The sequence below is a fragment of the Fusarium oxysporum genome, chromosome XII (assembly GCF_013085055.1).
Source record: "Fusarium oxysporum Fo47 chromosome XII, complete sequence".
NCBI lineage: Eukaryota > Fungi > Ascomycota > Sordariomycetes > Hypocreales > Nectriaceae > Fusarium > Fusarium oxysporum.
Genome location: NC_072851.1, coordinates 2,052,363 through 2,073,600, shown reverse-complemented (window position 1 = coordinate 2,073,600; position 21,238 = coordinate 2,052,363). Strand labels below are relative to the sequence as shown.

At 47.9% G+C, this 21,238-nt stretch overlaps 6 protein-coding genes across 6 annotated transcripts; 5 read left to right on the top strand and 1 right to left on the bottom strand.

The window, feature by feature from the left end:
- Positions 1-1,192: 1,192 nt before the first annotated feature.
- On the top strand, positions 1,193-9,759 carry FOBCDRAFT_172325 (uncharacterized protein; the record flags this gene model as incomplete). Its single annotated transcript, XM_059608478.1, has 17 exons — positions 1,193-1,668; positions 1,721-2,029; positions 2,072-2,297; positions 2,348-2,471; positions 2,523-3,218; positions 3,272-4,365; positions 4,415-4,715; positions 4,766-6,051; positions 6,105-6,201; positions 6,254-6,279; positions 6,329-7,249; positions 7,299-7,499; positions 7,552-7,629; positions 7,679-8,082; positions 8,137-8,308; positions 8,360-8,662; positions 8,711-9,759. 17 exons carry the CDS (start codon positions 1,193-1,195, stop codon positions 9,596-9,598), a joined length of 7,602 nt encoding a protein of 2,533 aa, XP_059466454.1. The 3' UTR covers positions 9,599-9,759.
- Positions 9,760-9,965: 206 nt separating this feature from the next.
- On the bottom strand, positions 9,966-11,725 carry FOBCDRAFT_209698 (S-adenosyl-L-methionine-dependent methyltransferase; the record flags this gene model as incomplete). The annotated part of the gene is made up of 6 exons (XM_059609280.1): positions 9,966-10,083; positions 10,138-10,756; positions 10,808-10,814; positions 10,869-10,981; positions 11,129-11,154; positions 11,364-11,725. 6 exons carry the CDS (start codon positions 11,723-11,725, stop codon positions 9,966-9,968), a joined length of 1,245 nt encoding a protein of 414 aa, XP_059466453.1.
- Positions 11,726-14,667: 2,942 nt separating this feature from the next.
- FOBCDRAFT_282686 (tryptophan synthase beta subunit-like PLP-dependent enzyme) lies at positions 14,668-15,671 on the top strand (the record flags this gene model as incomplete). The annotated part of the gene is made up of 2 exons (XM_054707915.2): positions 14,668-14,722; positions 14,770-15,671. 2 exons carry the CDS (start codon positions 14,668-14,670, stop codon positions 15,669-15,671), a joined length of 957 nt encoding a protein of 318 aa, XP_054563890.2.
- A 627-nt stretch (positions 15,672-16,298) lies between these two features.
- On the top strand, positions 16,299-17,439 carry FOBCDRAFT_209696 (uncharacterized protein; the record flags this gene model as incomplete). Its single annotated transcript, XM_059609279.1, has 2 exons — positions 16,299-16,415; positions 16,465-17,439. The coding sequence occupies 2 exons, from the start codon at positions 16,299-16,301 to the stop codon at positions 17,437-17,439; spliced, it is 1,092 nt and encodes a 363-aa protein (XP_059468237.1).
- A 374-nt stretch (positions 17,440-17,813) lies between these two features.
- FOBCDRAFT_282684 (uncharacterized protein) lies at positions 17,814-18,596 on the top strand (the record flags this gene model as incomplete). Its single annotated transcript, XM_031194105.3, has 3 exons — positions 17,814-17,867; positions 17,928-17,969; positions 18,069-18,596. The coding sequence occupies 3 exons, from the start codon at positions 17,814-17,816 to the stop codon at positions 18,594-18,596; spliced, it is 624 nt and encodes a 207-aa protein (XP_031030726.3).
- A 661-nt stretch (positions 18,597-19,257) lies between these two features.
- Positions 19,258-21,072, top strand: FOBCDRAFT_282683 (flavin-binding monooxygenase-like-domain-containing protein; the record flags this gene model as incomplete). Its single annotated transcript, XM_031194104.3, has 4 exons — positions 19,258-19,473; positions 19,522-19,552; positions 19,605-20,295; positions 20,346-21,072. 4 exons carry the CDS (start codon positions 19,258-19,260, stop codon positions 21,070-21,072), a joined length of 1,665 nt encoding a protein of 554 aa, XP_031030725.3.
- Positions 21,073-21,238: the final 166 nt, after the last annotated feature.

Genomic DNA, 21,238 nt, shown 5'->3' with positions numbered 1-21,238 from the left:
GTTCGCGTGGCGTTACCGTATTGGTTGGAGTCAGACAGGGGGGTTTTATCCCGCACTGACAGCCGACCCATCATCTGCAGCATGAACCGTAAAGCTTGGTTTACCACGCCGTTGGTTCTCAAACGGCTGGTACTCATTTCCGTGTTGCAGCGTATGTAGTACAAAGGCAATGTCTTTCTGAGGCACAGTACTAACTACCGGCCTTGGCGGAGGAAACGGTGAAGCAAATAACCTTTTTGCAAGATCAGGGGGCAACCAACAGAGATATAACTGTTTGCTACTCTATCGCCCGTTATCCTAAATCACTCATCTGATATCCACGTGTCGCGATGATCAAGCAACCGTTACCCGTAGATTAGACAGGAAGGTAAGGGTTATTCGCCCCGGGCGTGAGCTAGGGACGCGCCGTATCTCTGGGTCGATGTCGCATTTTTACACTACGGCCCGCAAGGATATCGTGTTAGCGCCGGACCAAGAGTTGACAACTCGATTCAGAGAGAATCATTTCCAGCATAATAACGCTTTTATATAGCATTAAATTGGCGCAGATGGAGCCCTCTTTACTCCATGTAATTCCCGTCCATTTCTCGCTTTTTTCACCTCGTTCCTGTACCTGAAACTGGCTACTCGTTCCCCATATCTTAAAGGATTCGGACCCGCTATGTTGGTGCTACTGCAAGCGTCATATCATGACCCCGTAATAACCATTCCAGAAACAGGTCCGATCGTCAAAAGAGGCGCAGAAAACACTTAAGAACTTCTTGTTGCATCCATAGTGCGATATTTCACCAAGTAGAGCAACTCAAACTATACTAGTGACAGCTAGATCACGCGCCAACCGTGATTAATATTACGACAATGGCAGTGCAGTAGCTCGTGGAGCTAACAACCAACACGCCGGACCCTTGCGGGCTGCGGTGGAGACAATGAACCAGGAAGCTGGACACGCCGTGTTCTCATGTGGTGATTACCGAGCGAGCGTATCATGGCCAGTCTCTGGCCGTGTCCATATGTATGTGCCCTTGCCGGTGGTGTCATGAACTATTCCATACTCTTCTCATGTAATTTTTGCCCCCAGAGTTACAAGACTTTGGAACGAATTCTATCAGTATACCCCAATTTGTTTTGACGTTTGTTTTTTGCAATGCCTTCCCAGATTCCACAATGGCGAGAGCCAATTGCCATTGTAAGCATGGCTTGTCGTCTCCCAGGCGGAATCGACAAGCCACTTGACCTATGGGACCATGTCCGAGCAGGTCGCTCATCCGCTACAGCGATACCCAAAGATCGATTCAATGCTGAGAACTTTCTATCCATGGATCCTAATCAGAAGGGAGCTCAGGCCTTTAGGGGTGCTCACTTCGTCAAGAGGGACATTAAGCAGTTTGATCACAAGTTCTTTGGTATTAGCAAAGACACTGCAACGGCTATGGATCCTCAGCAGAAACAGCTGCTCGAGGTGGTCTATGAGTGTCTTGAGTCAGCTAACATCTCTATGGAAACAATCTCAAAATCAAAGATTGGTTGCTATTGTGCCATGTTTGTGAGTGATTACCACGACATGCTCATGCAAGACCCTGAATATCTTCCAACGTTCATCGCTATTGGAACAACACGAACCATGCTTGCAAACCGCATCAGTCATGCACTCGATCTCGGTGGACCCAGGTATGTTGTCATTTCCCAATGTGTGCGATTGCAGTGCTGACGCCTCATGCAGTGTCACCATCGATACTGCCTGTTCGGGTGCCCTGGTGGCACTTCATCTTGCCTGCCAAGCACTGCAGGCTGGGGAATGCGACGGTGCTGTGATTGGTGCATCTAATCTGTTCCTGAGTCCGGATTATGCATTGTCTTTGACGCGTCTCGGTGCTATTGCTGCGGATGGTCAGTGTAAGACATTTGATGCTAGTGCTAATGGATATGGACGTGGTGAAGGAACCAATGCCGTCTATGTCAAGAGGCTCAGCGACGCGATCAGAGATGGAGACAGCATCCGAGCGGTCATCAGGGGCACTTCATCTAACAGGTTCGCCTACTCCCTTTTGATCCAAGACTCAGACACTAACAGCTTCAGTTCTGGTGCCACTCCAGCCATCACGGAGCCATCCGGACGAGCTCAGGCAGATACCATCTTGCAGGCCTATGCCCAAGCAGGAATCAATGACTTTAGTGAGACAGGATACTTTGAGTGTCATGGAACAGGTACACCTGTTGGTGATTGCATAGAGCTGGGCGCCGTTGGCTCAGTCTTTTCTGAAAGCCACAAGACCCAAGATGCACTCTGGGTCGGTTCTGTAAGTCAATCCTTTCTTGTTGTCAGTAGAAGATATACTAACATGAACAGACAAAACCAAACGTCGGACATTCAGAGGCTGCTAGTGGTTTGAGCAGTCTCATCAAGGTGGTCTTGGCTCTGGAAAAGGGCGAGATCCCTCCCAACACAAATTACAAGACACCCAACCCCAAGAGTATGTATCCTCCTCACCCACTTTGAACTCGACTAACTGTGATTAACGTAGTTGACTTTGATGGATGGAGAGTTCGTGTTCCAACCGCTCCCCAGCCATGGCCTTCCAAGTCCATCCGCCGGGCAAGCGTCAACTCCCTTGGTATCGGTGGATCTACTGCACACGCTGTCGTTGAGTTCTACGAACCGCCTCAACTGACCAATGGTTCAATCAATGGTGCAAACGGAGTCAATGGCACTCACAGCATCAATAGCACCAACGGCGTCAACGGTACCAACGGCACCAACGGTGTCAACGGCCATCACGAAGAAGGGGAAAAGTCTAACGACCCCTACTTCCTTCTCTTCACATCTGGTGCTTCTAAGAGCTCTCGGGAGACGAACGAACAGAACCTCTTGGAGTTTCTCAAGGCTCACGAAGAGTGCAAGAGCCTGACTAGTCCTCTTGTCAAAGCTCTAAATGCACGAAGCCAGATCAATATCCGACCATGGAAATCGTTTGCTGTCGCTCAGTCAGTTGACGACCTCATCCAGCAGCTGGAAACTAACGCACTCAAAGTTGGAACAGGACCTACAAGTGGTGATTCCCCACGAGTCTTGTTCACATTCACAGGTCAAGGAGCTATGTGGTCACAAATGGGTAAACGTCTCCTCGATGCATTCCCTGTGGCGCGCAACAGTTTGTACAATCTTGAGGAGGTTTTAAGAGAACTTCAGTCATCCAAGACACCAACTTGGTCGTTGATAGGTACGTTTAGACGCAACATCATCTGGACTTGACAGTTACTGACACTCTCGTAGACAAGCTCACTAATGAGCTCTCTCAAGAGGAGATTGATTCGCCAGCTCTCGCGCATCCCCTCTCAATGGCGGTCCAGATCGCGTTAACGGACGTTCTGTCAAGCTGGGGTGTCCTTCCAGATGGTGTTGTTGGCCATTCCGGTGGAGAAACAGCCGCTGCCTACGCCTGTGGTGCTCTCACAGCTAAGGAGGCCATCGCAGTGGCCTATTACCGAGGCATTGCCTGCCAGAACGCTCCGTCAGGTGCTATGTTGGCCACTAGGAGCGCACCCAAGGCGAAGGAGCTGAAAGATGCATTGGAGCGAAACGATGTGCAGATTGCTTGCTTCAACGGCCCTCAGAACCTCACTCTCGCTGGTTCTGCTGAGGGAGTCAAGAATGTGGCTGCTGAGCTTAGCACTCATGGCATTGTCTCTAGGGCTGTTGCAGTGACTCGAGCCTATCACACTCGGGCCATGAAGACTGTTGTGGACGAGTACGTCGGTCAGCTCAAGGGTGTTATACAACCTAAGACTGGCCGAGTTCCTATGTACTCATCTGTTACTGGTCTTGAGCTGAAGGGTACCGAGGTTGACGCTGACTATTGGGGAGCCAACCTCGTCTCTCCAGTTCTTTACACCGATGCAGTCACGCTGGCTTTGACTTCATCAGACCGCAAGTTCGATCTTTGCGTTGAACTCGGTCCTCATTCTCTGCTTTCTCGTCCTACATCTGAGATTGTCAAGTCTCTTCCTAACTCACCTCAACTTCCCTTCTTCGCCACAATGCTTCGGAACGCAGACTCAAGCCAGCAACTCATGAGCCTCGCTGGAGACTTAGTTCTCAATGGGAAGAAGTTGGATCTGGATCAAGTCAACAAGATCTCGGGCAAGACTGGGCGTCTTCCCAACCATCTCCAAGACAACCTGCCAGCTTACGCCTGGGACTATTCCTCAACGCCATGGACCGAGCCACGAAACAGTCAGGAGTGGCGATTCAGGAAGTCGCCACGACATGAGATTCTGGGATCTCGCTGCAGAGGAGTGAATCCTTCGGCTCCAACATGGAGGAACAAGGTGTCGATAGAAGATGCGCCTTGGCTGGTTGACCATCAGGTAGGTGAAGAGTACACATCAGACATGAGACAAGGCTAATGCGAGACAGGTCAACGGTATTGTGACATTTTCTTTCACTACCGGCATTGCGATGGTCGTTGAGGCCATGATGCAGGTACAGGAAGAGAACAAGGAGATTGACTGGGCGAACCATTCGTTCGAGCTTCAAGACTTTGTCTTTTCCAACTCCATCATTCTCCCTGACGAGTCGCCCATTGATCTCTTCCTCACACTCATCCCAGACAACGATAATGCCAAGTCCGAGGAGACGTGGTATGACTTTACAATCTCTTCGCTGAGAGGCGATGTCGATATCCGTCATTGCCACGGCAGAGCTGCAGTCCTCGAAAGTGAGTGATCCACGACAAACAGCCAGTAGTCTGAGCTAACAATCTCCCAGCGAACAAAGATAACGTTGCTCTTCGCCGCAGAACCTCGTGGCACCATATGCCCCTCAGGGTCCCGTTGAAGAGCTACTACAAGACTCTCGAACGAGTTGGCTACGGCTACGGTCCCAAGTTCCAGCTTCTCAACGAAGTTCGAGTCCGCCCCAGTCTCTCCGCTTGCTCTGCCAAGATAGATATGACATCGACTGCTCAATCTCCCGTTCCCGGCCAGCGATATCTCTTGCACCCAGCCATGATGGATGCAGCTCTACAGACCCCTGCTTTGGCTAATCGCTCGGGCTACTTTCAAGAGATCGATACCTTACTTCTTCCATCCAAGATGAAGAGGATCTCTATCCGCATGCCTGCTGAGAACACGGACGTCGCGTCTTGCACTACCAACACATCGCCGGTCGGCTTTAGCAGGATCCAAGGTAGTGTGGAGTGTTACGATTCGTTATCGAGACCTTTCTTTGTCGTGGAGGGTCTGCAGATGGACAGGGCTACAAGTGATGACAACACTACTCTGCCCTGGTTGAGACTTACGTGGAAGCCTGACATTGGAGATATTTCAAGTAGTGATCCCATGCTCAGCTCCATCAAGATCCAGAGCCTTCCCGCGGAGAAGAAGCTCGTCAACCTTGAGAACCTGGTCAAGGAGTTGATTCCACTCATTGTCGAGAATGGTATAGAAAAAGGCAAAGACTTGGCGCCTCACCTACTAAGCTACCATTCATGGTTCCTAGACCAAGCCGAGCTGCACAAAGACCTCTTGGCAGCCCGTCACAAGCAACAGAATGGCTTCGCAACAGTCCAAGACGCCATAATGAACGTCGTCGCCAACTCTGGCATCTCCCAAACCGTCGATGCATCAATCGTATCCCAACTCGCCATCAACATGTCCAGAATCTTCCGCGGCGAAGTCGAAGCCCTAGCAGTCTGGCTCGAGAACGACCTACTCTACCGCTTCTACGAAGAGAGTATCTTCACCACCAGCATGAACCAGAAACTTCTCTCCGTCGCTGAGCTCTTGGCGCACAAGAATCCCAACATGAAGATCCTGGAGATTGGGGCTGGAACTGGCGGTGCGACTACCGAGCTGCTGCGTGGTTTCTCCAAGGCTGGAGGGAAGAATGCGTACCAGTCTTTTACCTTTACTGATATATCGGCTGGCTTCTTTGATAAGGCGAAGAAGAAGTTTGCGCAGTGGGATAGGATTGAGTTCAAGACTCTTGATGTTGAGAAGGATATTGCTGAGCAGGGATTTACTGAGAAGTATGACCTTGTTGTTGCAGCTAATGTAAGTTTCAGATGTCGTGAAGGTTTCTTCAGATACTGATCGTTCTACGTTAGGTTCTACACGCCACTGCCGATCTCCCATTTGCCATGAAGAACATTCGATCTTTGTTGCGCGACGATGGATACCTCTTGGTTGGTGAACTTTCAGAGGGTACGTAACATCACTCATGTCACTGAGGTTTGGCTAACATTTGTACTTGCAGACTTGACTTCAGCCAACTTCCTCTGGGTAAGACCAACACCCAATAATTTACATGCCATTGTTAACTCTTATGTAGGGACCGTTGACTGGCTGGTGGCTCCGCCCTCGATCACCCGGCCGCTCTGGCCCTGGTCTTACTCTCGACGAGTGGCGCGACGAGCTCGCTGCCGACTTTGACAGCGTCTCTGAGATTGAGGCCAAGCACGACAAGAGTGACACTGACCAACTGTCGAGCACTATCGTCATGATGGCTAGAGCTAAGCCCGTTGAGTACACTCTGCCCAAGCCGCTTTCTGAGGAGAAGGTACACATCGCTGGAGTCGGTGGCGATTTGTCCACTCGAGACCACCTTCAGAAGTATCTCGGCACACGTGGCACTTCTACAAGCTCGAGTACACTTGAAGACCTTGCTTCGCGAGAATGGTCTGGGGAATGGCTTATCCTTGTTGACGAGACTGAAGGAAGCTTCCTCGCCTCTCTTCAACAGGAGCAGTTGACCGCACTGAAGTCGTGGCTCACCAAGCCCATCAAGTGCATCTGGGTCACTCGCAAGGTATATCTCGACCCCCAAAACACAACAGGAGGTCTTGTCACCGGTTTCGCACGCACCCTCCGCGGCGAAAACAGTCAATGCCAGCTGTACACTCTTGACTTGAGCAGTGATGGCGATATCACGGCCAACGTCATCTACCACGTCTTGGAACGGGCGCATTACTCTCATAATGATCCAATCTCCAGGCTAGACTACGAGATTGCCGAAAAAGACGGTCAGCTCTGGACATGCAGACTTGTCAATGACGCCCTGCTTGAGAATGCTTATGGTCCTGCTCGGAAGATGGATGCTCCTTCGACGCAGGTGGTGAAGGCTCCTCACCACTTGATCATGGGAGAGGTAGGAATTATGGAGAGTCTGACTATGGCGCAAGATGACGCATACACCGCAATTCCAGATGGGCATGTTCTTGTCGAGGTGAAGGCTGTCGGACTTAACGAACGGGTAAGTACATATGTCTTCTTTGTCGACAGTTGATCTAACATTGCACTAGGATGGATTCATCGCCCAAGGGTCTCTTCCAGCGACATCATTCGGCCGCGAGTGCTCAGGTGTCGTCACAAGTTGCGGCGCTAACGTCGCATCATTCAGCCCTGGAGATCGTGTTGCGGTCATCGGCCAAGGAACTTTCACAACGCAGTACCTGGCACCTTCAAACTGCTGCAGAAAGATACCTGACTGGCTTTCATTCGAGGTAAGAGGAGTCCTGTTGCTACTGTGATTGAACATGGCTAACCTTGGTGTAGGATGCGGCGGCCATTCCTACAAGCTTCGTTACTGCTTTGTACGCGCTGACTACGCCTGCCAGAGTATCAACAGGACAGGTATGTACCATGCCCACTTCAACAACAGGCAATATTAACTCAGGGACAGAAAATACTCATCGTTAACGCATCTTCCAACCAAGGCGTCGCCCTCATTAAGATCGCAACAGCGCTGAAGCTTGACGTCTACGCTGCCATCAGCGACGCAACCAACAAGCCCCTCCTCACCAGACTCGGACTTCATTCTGCCAAGATCTTTGTAAACCCAACCAACACCGGCCGTTCCAGCGTCTCTCGCTCCACGGCTTTCCAAGCGTACAAGCTCGTGTTGAACACCAAGTCCGGTCAATATGCAGACTTTGCTCACTTGGTTGCGAACCGTGGAACTTATATCGAGATTGCATCGGGTGAAACCTCTGGAAATGAGGTTTATCTTGCACCGAATAAGAATGTCATGTTTGCTTCTGTTGATTTGGCGGATGCCTACCAGGAGAACAAGCAGGATCTCGGAGAGTAAGTCATCGGTTGTATTCGTGCCTACTCCCCAATAGCTGACCTTTTTGTTAGCTTGCTTGACCAGGTGATTGACTGGGTTGAGAAGCGGGAGATCGATGTTGACACTTCGGTCTCGGTGACCGGACTTGGCTCTATTCAGTCAGCCTTTTCATCACTTGTAGAGGGTAATCAGCAAAAGCAGGTTGTATCACTCACGAATTCCGACGATCAGCAATTGATCAAGGTAAGTGTTTTCACTCTCTCAATGACAAGGCTGTATCTAATTGTGATCTAGACACGACCCAAGACTTCTCGCTTCAACCCCCACAAGACCTACATCATCACAGGCGGTCTCGGTGGTCTAGGCCGTGCCATTTCAGTCTGGATGGCTAGCTACGGCGCTCGACACATTATTCTGGCCACTAGCTCTGTTGCCCGGGCCTCAGAGTCTGGTGACCTTCTGCAGCAACTTTCATCATACGGCTGCAATGGTAGAGTTGAAGTTTGCGACGTCGGTGACCCCGAGGCTGTTGAGCGCCTTGTTGCTTCCATCGATACTCCTGTCGGTGGAGTTATTCACTCTGCGTTGAAGCTTAGCGTAAGTTTACTCGATGGCATTCATGGATACCTATCTAACTTTAACTAGGACTGCTTCTTTGAGGATATCACCCTGGAAGACTTTGATGCCGTTTTTGGTCCAAAGGTCAATGGCTCGCTGAACCTCCATAACTCCCTCATCAACCAAGACCTCGACTTCTTTGTCATGCTCAGTTCAGGCTGTGGAGTCTTAGGTAATGAGGGACAGTCGAACTACGCAGCAAGCAGTACTTTCCTCGACACCTTTGCTCGGTATCGTCAAAGCCTTGGAGTTCCTGCCTCATCTGTTGATCTCGGATTTGTCGAGGACGTCGGGAACATCAGCGAGCGTCCTGAGATCCAGGCTTCTCTCTTGTCTCGTGGGCTTAGACCCATCACGGTGAGAGACGTCCTACGTGTTGTCGAGGGTGCTATCGCAACAGGTTCACCCAAGAATCCCAACATCAACGACTCTACCTACGATAGCTTCGTCCAAAGCCAGATTGTTCTCAGCTTTGGCATGATCGACAAGGCCACAGCAGAATACCAGTCCTGGGCTCAAGATGCAAAGTTTGGCCTTCTGAGATCTCGCGCTGCTGACAACGCAGCTCTTGACTCTGATGCTGATAGCGGCGAGAGTGCGGTCCAAACAGCTGTCAAAGCCTTCCGAAACACTCTCGGTCGTTTAGGTGATGCGCCTGAAGGCAAAGAAGCAGCTTTACAGCCCTTCGTTTGCACTGCTCTTGTTGCCAAGCTGGCGCAAGTACTGTCGATCAAGGTTGCCGATATACAGCCGTCAAGATCGGCGATTCAGTACGGAATGGACTCGCTTATTGCGATTGAGGTTCGATCTTGGGCGCGATATGCGTTCCAGATTGATTTGCCTATTAATGATTTGACGAACCCGTACAGTATTCAGGATCTGTCGGCTAGGGTTTCTAGAATGATTGTTGGATAAATATGATGAGTCTCTTTGGTGTTTGGGTATACTACAGATTGGGGTGGCTCTTGTCTTTTTGTTTTTTTCCCTGTTTGAAGTTTCGTTACGTGCGTTTTCTTTTGTCGTAGCTTCACGATATTTGTGACACGTCAATCGAATACACTTGTTGCTTTCTGAGATCATATGCTTTCCGCATAGCTGTATTCATCTATGTATATGCTCTTTATAAGATATCTCTCCCTGCTCATAATCACGCCTGAGACCAACCCTCGCAGCCAGCGAGCCAAAAGTTAATGCTATGTAACACCAAAAATATGCAATTCAGTCCCATCAAAGGGTCTAGTCTCGAGACTTGATATTCCGTAACCCAACACGACATCTATCCTCATTGTGGCATAGAAGATTCCGACATAGAAGTCGACACTGACGCCGAGACTGAAGCTGGCGCGGAATTTGATGGTGTGGATGAACCAGGTGACGGCTTTTGAGCACATATCGTTATTCTGCATCGTTGGTAAGCGACAGCCCTTGTAACAAATGAGAAGTTTGGTACTCACAATGTCATAAATGAATGGTATTTTGTGTTCCCAATCTCTTTCTTCACATCCACCAGAAACTTCTTGACCTGCTCCGGCGACCAACCCAAGCCTTGTGTAAAAACGGGCATCGTCAATGGCTCAAGAATAAACAACCAATTCTGCGTCATAAGATGCCCTATGCGTTGTAACTTCTTCCCAGGATAGCATGCATTCGTCGGCGCTCCGTGTCTCGTCTCGATGATGCGCTCAAACCCGGCTTCTTGTAGGAAGGGTTTGAATTTTTCCGGGTATTTCAGTGTTGTGCCAAAATTCCGCATCCCTTGCTCCAGTAAATCGTTCCATGTTCGGAATGCGGTGCCGTTTAATGAGTGGTTCGGTGATTGTAGGATGGCTATCCATTCTGTGAACTCAACCCATCCTCCTGGCCTCAAATTGTCAAATGCCGATTGGACTAACTTCCTCTTATCTCCAATATCGCCTAGTTGTCGGACGTGAATGAAATCGAAGTTGCCGCCATTGAAAATATCCCAGTCGTGTGTGACATCGAATGTTTTAAAGCTGCAGTTGGATTTTGTATATGGTGGATGGACTGGTTCAATATCGACGCCTAAAACAGAACAGGAAGGGTATTTCGTGGCTGCCAAACGTTAGCGTCAGTAACAGAAAGGCGATGAAGCCTGAGGCGTACCAAATTCCTATAGCATCAATGTCAGCAAAATTTTACATCATGAGATTCCTTGAGAGCTTACCAATGCCCATGTTCCAGGTCCAGTACCGACATCAAGCACCCGCTTCGGCCTTGACGTTATCGGTGATAAGTGAAGTCCCTTGAAGATATTGATGATAACGGTATGTTGAATGACTAAGCGCAATCTTATCAGTAAATCCGCGGGTTAAAGAGTACCGAGGCCCATGGCATCATACCATTTCTGTCTTGTTCTTGCTAAACCGAAAGCGTATTAGTATCCGAGTACCCGTATCGTTATCACAACGTGTGATTGCAACATACCTGGCTGTTCGGCACCAAACCGTACCCTGTTCGTCGTCGTTTGGTTAATTCTCGGATGCTAATGTGAAGCAGGGGAGGGGGAAAACGAACGAACAGAGGATTTGGTGAATTTGGCGACGAATGCTTGGAAGAACCGTTTGGACCGCGACCCACTGAGACGCATTAGCATGGGCGCAAACAACGGAGCCAACCCACCAATCAGTGAATCAGTATGTGAACCGATTCTGAGACTTACCGTTCCATAGGCTTGTAACTCGTAACAAACTCATCCGAAGAATCAGAGGAGTCCTCTACACTGTTCGTCTTAACGACATGGTCCTCCCTTGCAGCCGCTGCCGGGGAGAGCGTTTGCCGGTCCCATCCGCCTGAGCGTCGGGTAACAGGTGTTCCGGGGAGGCCCCCTGTCTGAATCTGGCTGTCACTAGACACGCTAGAGGCGTAGTTCGACGACGATGAGGCGGTGAGAGTCGTCTGTGCAGGGGGTCTTGCCATGGCTGACGACTGTAGAAATTCCGTGGACCCCCCGCCAGCGCCAGCACCACCGCCGCTGCGAATCGAGCTCGAGTCGCGTCCATTGTTGTCCATCGAGTGAGCCATTTTCGTTGCTAATAAACACGCGGGCCGCGCCGAAGCCTAACAGCTTGGGGGTTTTTTTTCGTCGTTCGTCTCCCTTTTTCTTTGCTAAATTATTTTAGTTTGACAGACGGTGTCGATTTGAGGAAAGGTAAAAATAAATAAATGGAATAAAAATAACTTTTGTCGGTAGTCAGACCTGCCTGCTTGCTGCAAGAAATGTATGCAGTTCAGACGTCGTCGAGTCAAAATGGCACAGCAGAGCCAACAACAGCACACAAGACACGGGACGGAAAACCTGCGCTGGATGGGGTCATGGTACTCTTCTATGTAAAAAAAGAGAGAAGAAAAAAATTGTTCCCCGACGCTGGCTGTGTTGGGTACCGAGACGGCTGAGAGCACCCTTGTTTGTTTGTCTCGTTCTCTGACGGATCATCAAAGTGCTAGCCCTGTCAAGTTTAGCTTAGTGCCCTCAACTGACAAACGGCTCGTTAGCTCTGGCCCGCACTTTAGAGTTTGTCACATTGCGGTAGCATTAGTTTCGAATCCGTCACATAATGAGTGACTGGGTATTAATAGGCGTTGTTTTCTCGCATGTTTGCTCTGTGGCCTCGGGCGCAGAGAAAATCCCGAAATCGCGAGTATAAAAATTCACCTGATCTTCAGTCGGTTCTTTTTCAGCCACCGAAGTCTGAGGAAGATTATACAATAGTAATTGTAGGTAGGAGATCAATAACTTCAGGTACAAGATTTCATGTTATTTGTTGTCTCGTCTCTTGGCACCTTATGCTGTTTGCTTCAATTTAATTGTTTATTGGTTGTCGTGTGATCGCGTGACCTATATCCAGCTCCTCCCAGGTGCTCTGGGCTTCAACAGCAAACGAGACTGGCAACAGTCTCTGCCCATTATCTACAGGCTACACTTTCCTCTTGATTGGTGCGTGTAATGATTTATGGCTTATTTTGTTTATTATTGTGCGATCGTGGAGCTTATCGTAGAATTCTTTTATTTCTCGTCGGTGTTTTAAATACATCGGACCTCGATAGCTACCCTGGGGCCAGCGTATTATCTCCACCCAAGTACATCAAGGCCAAAGGCTCTCGCAACTTAATTAAACAATCCAGTGAAGAAGTTAAAATTGTATGCCGAAATATCTTAAGAAGAAGGAAATATAGATTCAAGGAGCTTATACGTATAAGTTAACTTAGGTTAATATTATTATAATGCTAAAGCTTATATTAATGTATCTTATTTGCAAATAAAAACAGCAGAGTCAGCAATAGGATGTGATGTAGAGCCAAGTAAAATATTCATATACTACTCTAGCACTTAGATATAGTAATCCATATAAATGTCTTTTTTATCCAGATTAAACACGTCCCTCGCGGATAGTGCTCTTATGCCATAAACACTACCTATTAAGATGCAATTTAGCAAGGGTTTATATGTTATATTAAAAGTAAGTCTGCACTCATAGGAGCACTAAGGCCCTGAAAGAGGATATCAAGGAAACAGAGACATAAAGGAGTTAGGTTAGCTTTAAAGCATTTATAAAAAATGCATATTACATTCTGAGTTCTCAAGCAACGTGCATAGCCTGATCTTGTAACTAAAAAACTACTTATAGAAACATTAAGTCCCATACTTAGGCTATGCCATCTTGTTATTGCAAGCTCTACTGAAACTAATTACATAAGGAGACGTGCTGTATTGTTGGAATGCTATAAATCCGAATTACTTATACATCGCATCGGGTATTAAGAATGCCGCTTGTCAAGGGTCATCTCCCTAACAGGTTTGGCAGGAGTTCAAAAGTCTAGTTCAAGTATATATGTAAATCTTATGAAGATCTGAGCTTATGCAGTAACAGACTAGCTTTCTGGCTGGCATCCATGACTCATATATATATGTATAATACCATTGCAGTTAGCTGTTGTCGCGGTCATGCGAGGCAGGAGAACTGAACGGTCTGTTTGTTTCACTTGCAGGTTATGATTAGTGTTACTGAAGACTGCATGTTCCTTATTCACTGTTTTTATCTACCTAGGAATTAGTTACGACATCCACAGTAATTTAAGTAAGGCGAGATGCATGCCACCCAATACGGTAGATCTGCTAGACCCGAAGTGAGATCAAGATCATGTGGGATGATCTGCCAAAGCTATGCAGTCAGCCTGATCGTCGGGGCAAAGTTACCCCATCGGATCCTGCACCCCATTTAAGGATCCCCGATCCAAGACCGCCCCCCGTGGGTTTATGAGTAAGTATTCTATGTTTAATTATACCCTGAATAATTATTGGATCGATCTTGTGTAGTAATAAGATCTTTAATGTGGTAGATAGAAGGGCAATGCTGCGTGCTAAGATACAAGATCTGATAGGATGCTGAGAAGCAACCCACTCCATCTTGAACTGTCCATAAGTCCCGTTAGTACCCAGCAGTCCTTATCTTGTAGCTTAAATCCACGCCAAAGTGCACTTTCATTACGCCGGAGCCCATTGTACAGGACTATATACTCGACTTCACGACTAAGAACTCGAGCACGACAGCGCCATATTATCCCGGGCTGTAGCTATTTGTCTTCGATGAAATGTTTCAAAGGTCGACCCCCTATCTCTTGTCTTTAGAAAAGCACGGTTCGCTGAGCCGCACGCCAAAACACGATGATATCAACAGTTGGCAATCAAGCCTTGTGGACCTGTCTCCCACTTCAGCGATCTGTAACCACTCACGAGACTTGACCGATGTATGATATCGACAGTTATCAAATTCTTGGCCACAACTGAAGCTGATTTGGCACAGTATTTGCAGCTTATCCTGACAGCAAGGGTACATGAGGTGGCCAGCCCTACTCCTTTGACAAAAGCACATGGACTCAGTGAAGAACTTGGATGCAATGCCATGTTCAAACGAGAAGATACACAACCTGGATATTCCTACAGGCTGAGGGGGATATATAACAGAATGGCCAACTTAGATAAGGAACAGAGGTGGAAAGGCGTGATAACATCTTCTGCGTGTAAGTTAAGTCCCAGAGTACGCAAGCCCGTATCTAAAATCTCATAGCTGATGCCCTAGCTGTGTCATACGCGGCAAAGGAGTTTCGAACGCCATCGATAATCACTTTGCCAGAGCATACTGCAAAAACCAAGATCAAGGAACTAACACGTCTCGGGAGTACGGTGAAGTTGCACGGACTGAGTGCCGATGCCGCGAAGGAGGAGTCCTTGCGGCTGCAATCACTTCATGACCTGATTGCCATTCCTCAACCTGGAGATGAATATGTCATCGCAGGTCACGGGACTATCGGACAAGAGATAATACAGCAGACGATTCCCTCTCAAGTCCAAGCGATCTTCTGCCCGATTACTTGCGGAACTTTGATAGCGGGCCTAGGCATATATATCAAACGCATCGCTCCCCAAATTAAGGTCATCGGAGTGCAACTCCATGATTCAGCAGACATCTCCCGGCTGATACACTACAAAGGACAGTCGAAACTGGAAGAGCACCTGCTATCGAGAAAGATCTGCCCAAAAGTCACCCGCATTTGCAGCGATGTGATTGATGACATAGTTCATGTCACTACGACCGAGGTCTTGATAGCAACAAAGAACATATACGAAGACACACGGCAACTTCTAAACACAGAAGGCACACTAGCTGTTGCTGGGATGAAGAGCTGGATTACGTCGAATGGACTTGTAGGTTCAGAAAAAGACTTTATTGCGATCACGTCAGAGGCTCAACTCGACTTTTCGGAGATATCGTTTATTGTCAAACAGGCCTCGTTGGCTGAGATGGCGATGGGGAGCGAGAATGATAGTGGACTAGAATTATTGATGCATAGTGCAGGCACAGCATCGACTTGTGCCGGTGATGGATGGTCCAGCAGTACGACTGTCGTTGGGACTGAAACCTCCACCGGCTTTACATCTGATGTTGACGCGAGACTTTGGAATAGTTGATACAAGCAAAGAGCATATAGAAACTTCTAGCTAGGAGCAATTACACTAAGTGATATTGCGTGCTGTGTAGTTTAAGATATAGTCTTTGTGAGGGTGATAATTATAATCGCTATAACCTGTTTAAGGGACTAACGCTATGTGATCTTATTGTGACTGAAGGTTTGTAAGACTGATATGAGATCCAAGCTTATAAATATCTGCAAGAATAAATGCTTGGCGCTGCATGTGTTAACTACATCTAGAAATACGCTGCGCTGGGCTAGCTGACAGCGCACCTGCAACAAGATTATGTCACGTTCACGCGCCTCATCCCGAGCCTAAACCTGAGATCAAGAACTTAAATATTAAGCATATCTTAGATTGAGATGCATGTTCACAGTTGTAATTGTTTGGCCCACCTTTGTAATTATTACAATCTCTTATAAGAAGTTGAATAAGCGTCGATTTTGGGTTGAAGATCTCGATCAACGGATAAGTTGAGTCTGCATCTCGATCTCATTATCTTAGATTGCCGAGTTTACGATAAAATATATAAAAGGGTATATGTCTCTCCTATAACAGAAGATATTATAGCCTTAACCCAAGCACACGCATTTTTACACCAACTCAACCACGATTCATTTCACAATGAGGACCAGCCTATTCCTTTTAGCAATCTCGCCAGCGGCTGTTCTCTCAGGCGTCACACCTCCTGTTCGCCCCCTCCTACCTCCTGATAATGCAAACCTCACCTTCAATAGCGCAGTGAGTACTTTTCGATCCTCCCATCAGACGCTTCACTAACATTCTCCAGATCGACTGGTACCCTCTAAACTTCAACATCTCCGACTCTCAACACAAAGGATGGACTCAAATCGATGGCTCGTTCTGGATCAACGCATTTATCCATGGCTCCAATGGCCACGATTACTACATCGCCTCTCACTTGATGAGTTACGCTTCCGATATCGAGGGCTCTAAGCCAGTGTACCGGGCATCAGTGCTTGATCTGACCGATCCCACGATCTTCCACAAATATGATCGAATCGCTCCGGAAAACACTACTTTTTGGACTAGTGATGGTGATTTCCGGGCCAACTTTGAGGATCATGGGATGGAAACGATTGATAAGAACCCGTTACATGGTCTTCGCACTTATAGTTCCGTGGAGAATGTCGAGTTTGACTTTGACTTCTATTTCACGTCTCCAATCTTGCTCAACGCAGCTCTCGGGTCTTACCAAGTCGGAGGGGGACTTGGCTGGGAGTGGTCAGTTCCAAGAGGACGCACTGAAGGCTCGTTCAAAGTCAATGGCAAAAAGGTTGACATTGTCCCCGAAAAGTCCTTCGCATGGTATGATAGGCAATTCGGCTCACTTCAAGACTCCTTCGATTGGATTATGTTACATTTCGAAGAATCAGAATGGCTGGATATCTCGATTATGTGTGCATGGAAGTGGGAGGACCGTGTGGACGGCCCAAAGATGTTTGCTACGGTCAGAAGTTCGCTGAACGGTCGAGACTCTGTGGTTCCTATAAACCTGACGGCGTCGACTACCAACGTCTGGATATCACCAGATACAGGGCTGGAGTATCCGCAGGAGTGGACCATCCAGTGGGAGGATATGGAACTCCTCGTTACGAGCCCTAGGCCTGATCAGGTTATCGAGGCCGATGAAGATACCGGGTTTCCATCGCAGTTCAGTGGTTATGTCAACGTGTTGGCTACCAAGGCGGGATGTACTCCAGTCAGAGGATTTGGCGCAGTTGATCGCATGAAGATCGAATAGTCACTACGTTATTGGTTTGCACAGGCTTCAACAACTGGTTTACGAGGTGCTAGATTGGCAAGCTTTTCAGACTCTCATCTGGATAATAGCATTGAATACAACCTGTAGTTATCACTCAAACCAGATAGATATATACAATTGAGATGCTGGCAACTAATCATTTTACCTTCTCGAGACACTTTGGTGAGCTAAAGATAAGCCGTAAGTCAACATGCTAATCGGGGTATAATCTCCCCGAGCTTCGAAGTACATTGTAAAAGGCTCGGAGCAAACCACGTCTCGGGATCGATCCTGCTCGATATAAAATACATCAAGTATTTAGCGTGGAACGTCAATCTCAAGAACCTACACATCACGCTGTAACAGACAACGCCATGACGGTACCAAAGGACTTGGCTCTGCCAAACTTCGATGCTGTGTTTATGCAGGTTCGTGTTTATGACTATTCTATTTCACGCAGAGGAGAATTATATACTAATAAAATAAAGAACAACCAAGAGAGCGATTCTCAAGACCCAATCCAAGCCCTGGTAAGAAGCCTATTTATATTCGAGATCTTCTCCCCCATTGTCTTGACATCTTGTACAAGTCTTGAGATCACTAACTACTTCCCGTTTGAATGAGTATAGCAAGGCGTGCCTTATGCCATCCGCAAAGTCATCAGCATAGCCAAGATCAAGATTCACATCATCGTGGAACCCGCTGATCCAAGCGATGGATCCTCACACTACCGCTTCAAGCTTACATCTTCCGTCATGGGCCTCGGCATCATTGGCGCTGCACCTCTACGAGCCGTTGGCTTTCAGACTGACAACACTGACGTGCGCGTGATGGATGAGATTGAGCAGGAGAAAGACGAGCCCATGATTGGCAAGACAAAGAGTCGCATTTGGATGTGCACTCTGGAGGAATTGATGAAGGAGCCCAATAGTATTGGAGAGGTCGTTGAGTTTCTCAAACAAGGCTGGGAGGGTTATGATGGGAAGACATCAAAGGTTGTTCGGATTAGCATCAAGAGTGCGGGGCCTAGTAGCGCTGAACCATGGCAGAATGAGCAGGTTTGGGGGGTTCAGAAGGGAAGATGGACGGCGCGCGTTGCGTTTAGGAAGGGGAATGTCAGTGAGACTGCGCGTATTCTGTACGATTATGTCGCTTAAGATCGTAGAAGACACGATGTCCATAATCTGTAAATATTCCTCACTAGGTACGCTCAATGCTGGTCTTCTCTGAATTTGAACTGAATAACAGCCCTATAGGCCCTGTGCAGTGTTCTCCAGTGGGCATTATAGTGGTCTGATGCACTGTGATTACCATGGCATGGGGGCAACAGTGCTATGGTAGAGGCGACTCGGTGGCTCATCCACTGATTACAGGCAATACCTGCTGCAAATGCAGCCGATCTAACGTCTGCGCGACATACAACGTTGACTGGAGTTTGCTGAGGGATGACAGGATTAGGATTGCGGGATTACGGGATTTTGGGACCAATCTGTAGGATCATTAGGATTTGCGGATTCTCTGCTCCCAACAAAAGAACGGACAAATTGGTGTCCGATCCCTAAAATGACCTGAGAAAAGTGACTTCCAGGCGCTTGCTGACGCAGCCAAGCCTTTTCTTGCGCCTCATAACGCAATTCTCAGCGGTTTCTCACTGAGAGTTCTCCCTGTGCGGACGAATTGGCTAATTCGCACCCCGAAGTGCTTTTGTATATATAGAATATTGTAATGTTGTATGTCAGTCTAAAGAAACCCCTCTTGGTCGTATTGATCAATTTCTTTTTACAAGTGATATTGAAGGCCACCTTTTGCAACTGCACAATGATGAACCTTGGCTCAGATGGCTTACGAAAGAGGGTCGCGATCGTGGGCGCTGGCCCCTTGGGCTTGATCGCGACGAAGAACTTTGTCGAAGAGGGCTTTGATGTGACCACTTTTGAACGCAATGAATATGTCGGTGGTTTATGGCATATCACGTCTGATCCTACACAGACTTGCGTATTGCCTGGGACAATCACCAACACATCAAAGCTCACGGTATGTTTCTCTGAGAGTGAAGTTTGGCAGAAGTACTGACAGTTCCAGGGCGTCATGACCGACTTTCCCATGCCAGAATGTAAGCCGCCCTCTTATCACTCACTTACTGATTTGTTGCTGACATTTTGCAGCATATCCCATGTATCCAACCGGTGAACAGATTGAAGAATATTTCCAATCATACGCCAAAGAGTTCAAGCTCATTCATCACATCAAATTCGGCACAGAAGTCGTCGGTGTCTTCCGCGATGAAACCTCCAAGATGTGGCGTCTCTCATATCGCTCAAGCAGCAAACCCGATGCTGGGATCCAGGAAGACACATTTGAACGATTGATCCTCGCCACCGGATCTTTCAGCAAGCCTTCAATCCCCAACGTCAAAGGTATTGAAGGCTTCAAGGGTGAAGTACTACATTCTCAAGCTTTCAAGAATCCCGCCAAGTACAAGGGCAAGAACGTTCTCGTCGTTGGTCTTGGAAGCACTGCTGCAGATTCCATTTCTGGCTTTCACAAGGCGGGCGCGAATAAACTCATCGTATCTCATCGACAAAAGGTTCTCATCTTACCTCGCATCACCAAGGACAACAAGGTCTTGGAGTTTACGCTCTCATTCAGACTCCTTCAATTGATCTTCTTTCTTCAAGAAGTCAACGCATGGCTAATGTCCATCATCTTCTTTAGCGAATTGAAGAAGATCCAACAAGACAATTTTCCAGGCCTGTCATCGCACTCTGCTTTTACAGATGGACGAAAGATGCCTGGGCCGAAACACATGATACCGACTGTCAGCGATGACTTGGCTGGTTATTTCTTGAGCGGAAGGTTCGTCTATAGCATTCATCGTTCCACATGCTCATACTGACATGAGGCAGACTACGAAGCGCTCCAGGCATTGCAGAGATCAATGGTCCCAAGTCAGTCAAATTCGTCGATGGCAGTGAAGCCACTGACATTGATCTGATACTCTTCTGCACTGGCCTATCACCGGACTTGGCTTCATTCATCCCCAAAGAATACGACCCCTACAACGTGGATCTATCGCCCAGCTCATTTGCCAAGCTTCAGCCTCACTACACAGCTGATAGACGTGTCGCTCGCTTATACCGAGGTTTCATGTCAATCCAGTGTCCTCACCAATTGGCTTTCCTCGGAACAACACTGGCGAAGCGACCCGCTTGGCAGCTCTACGACTTGATGACCATGGCTTTGGCTCAGCTCTGGGGGGACAAGTATCCAATGCCGTCTCCTGCAGAAATTAACAAAGACGCCGATGCCTTTATCGATAATATTGTCAAGCTTAGCAAAGGTGGTGATGTCAAGTTCACTGGTGTCATTGGTCATAAGGAATTCGACAAATGGTTGAATGATGTTGCTGGGACAGGTCTTTATGATCATCTGGGAAATTGGACTAACGGGAGATGCTGGAAGCTGTGGTGGAAGGATAGAGAATTGTACAACAAGCTGATGACGGGTATTCTGTCAGCTCATGTTTTGAGATTGTTTGACACTGGTCGGGGGAGAAAACCTTGGGCTGGTGCAAGACAGGCTATCATGGAGGCGAATGATGCTGCCGACAACTTTGGCAAGGACAAGGCTTGATATGGAAAATACATTGTTTGTGTCTGAAGAAGAGTGTTGGATGCAACTGCGAGGCCCGTGATTGAGAGAGGCGGGGATATCGTTGTACTGATTAGAGTCATGAGATACCTTATACAACAGTCAGTGGAATGTGTTCGATATACACGTAGCTTCACACCACTTATCA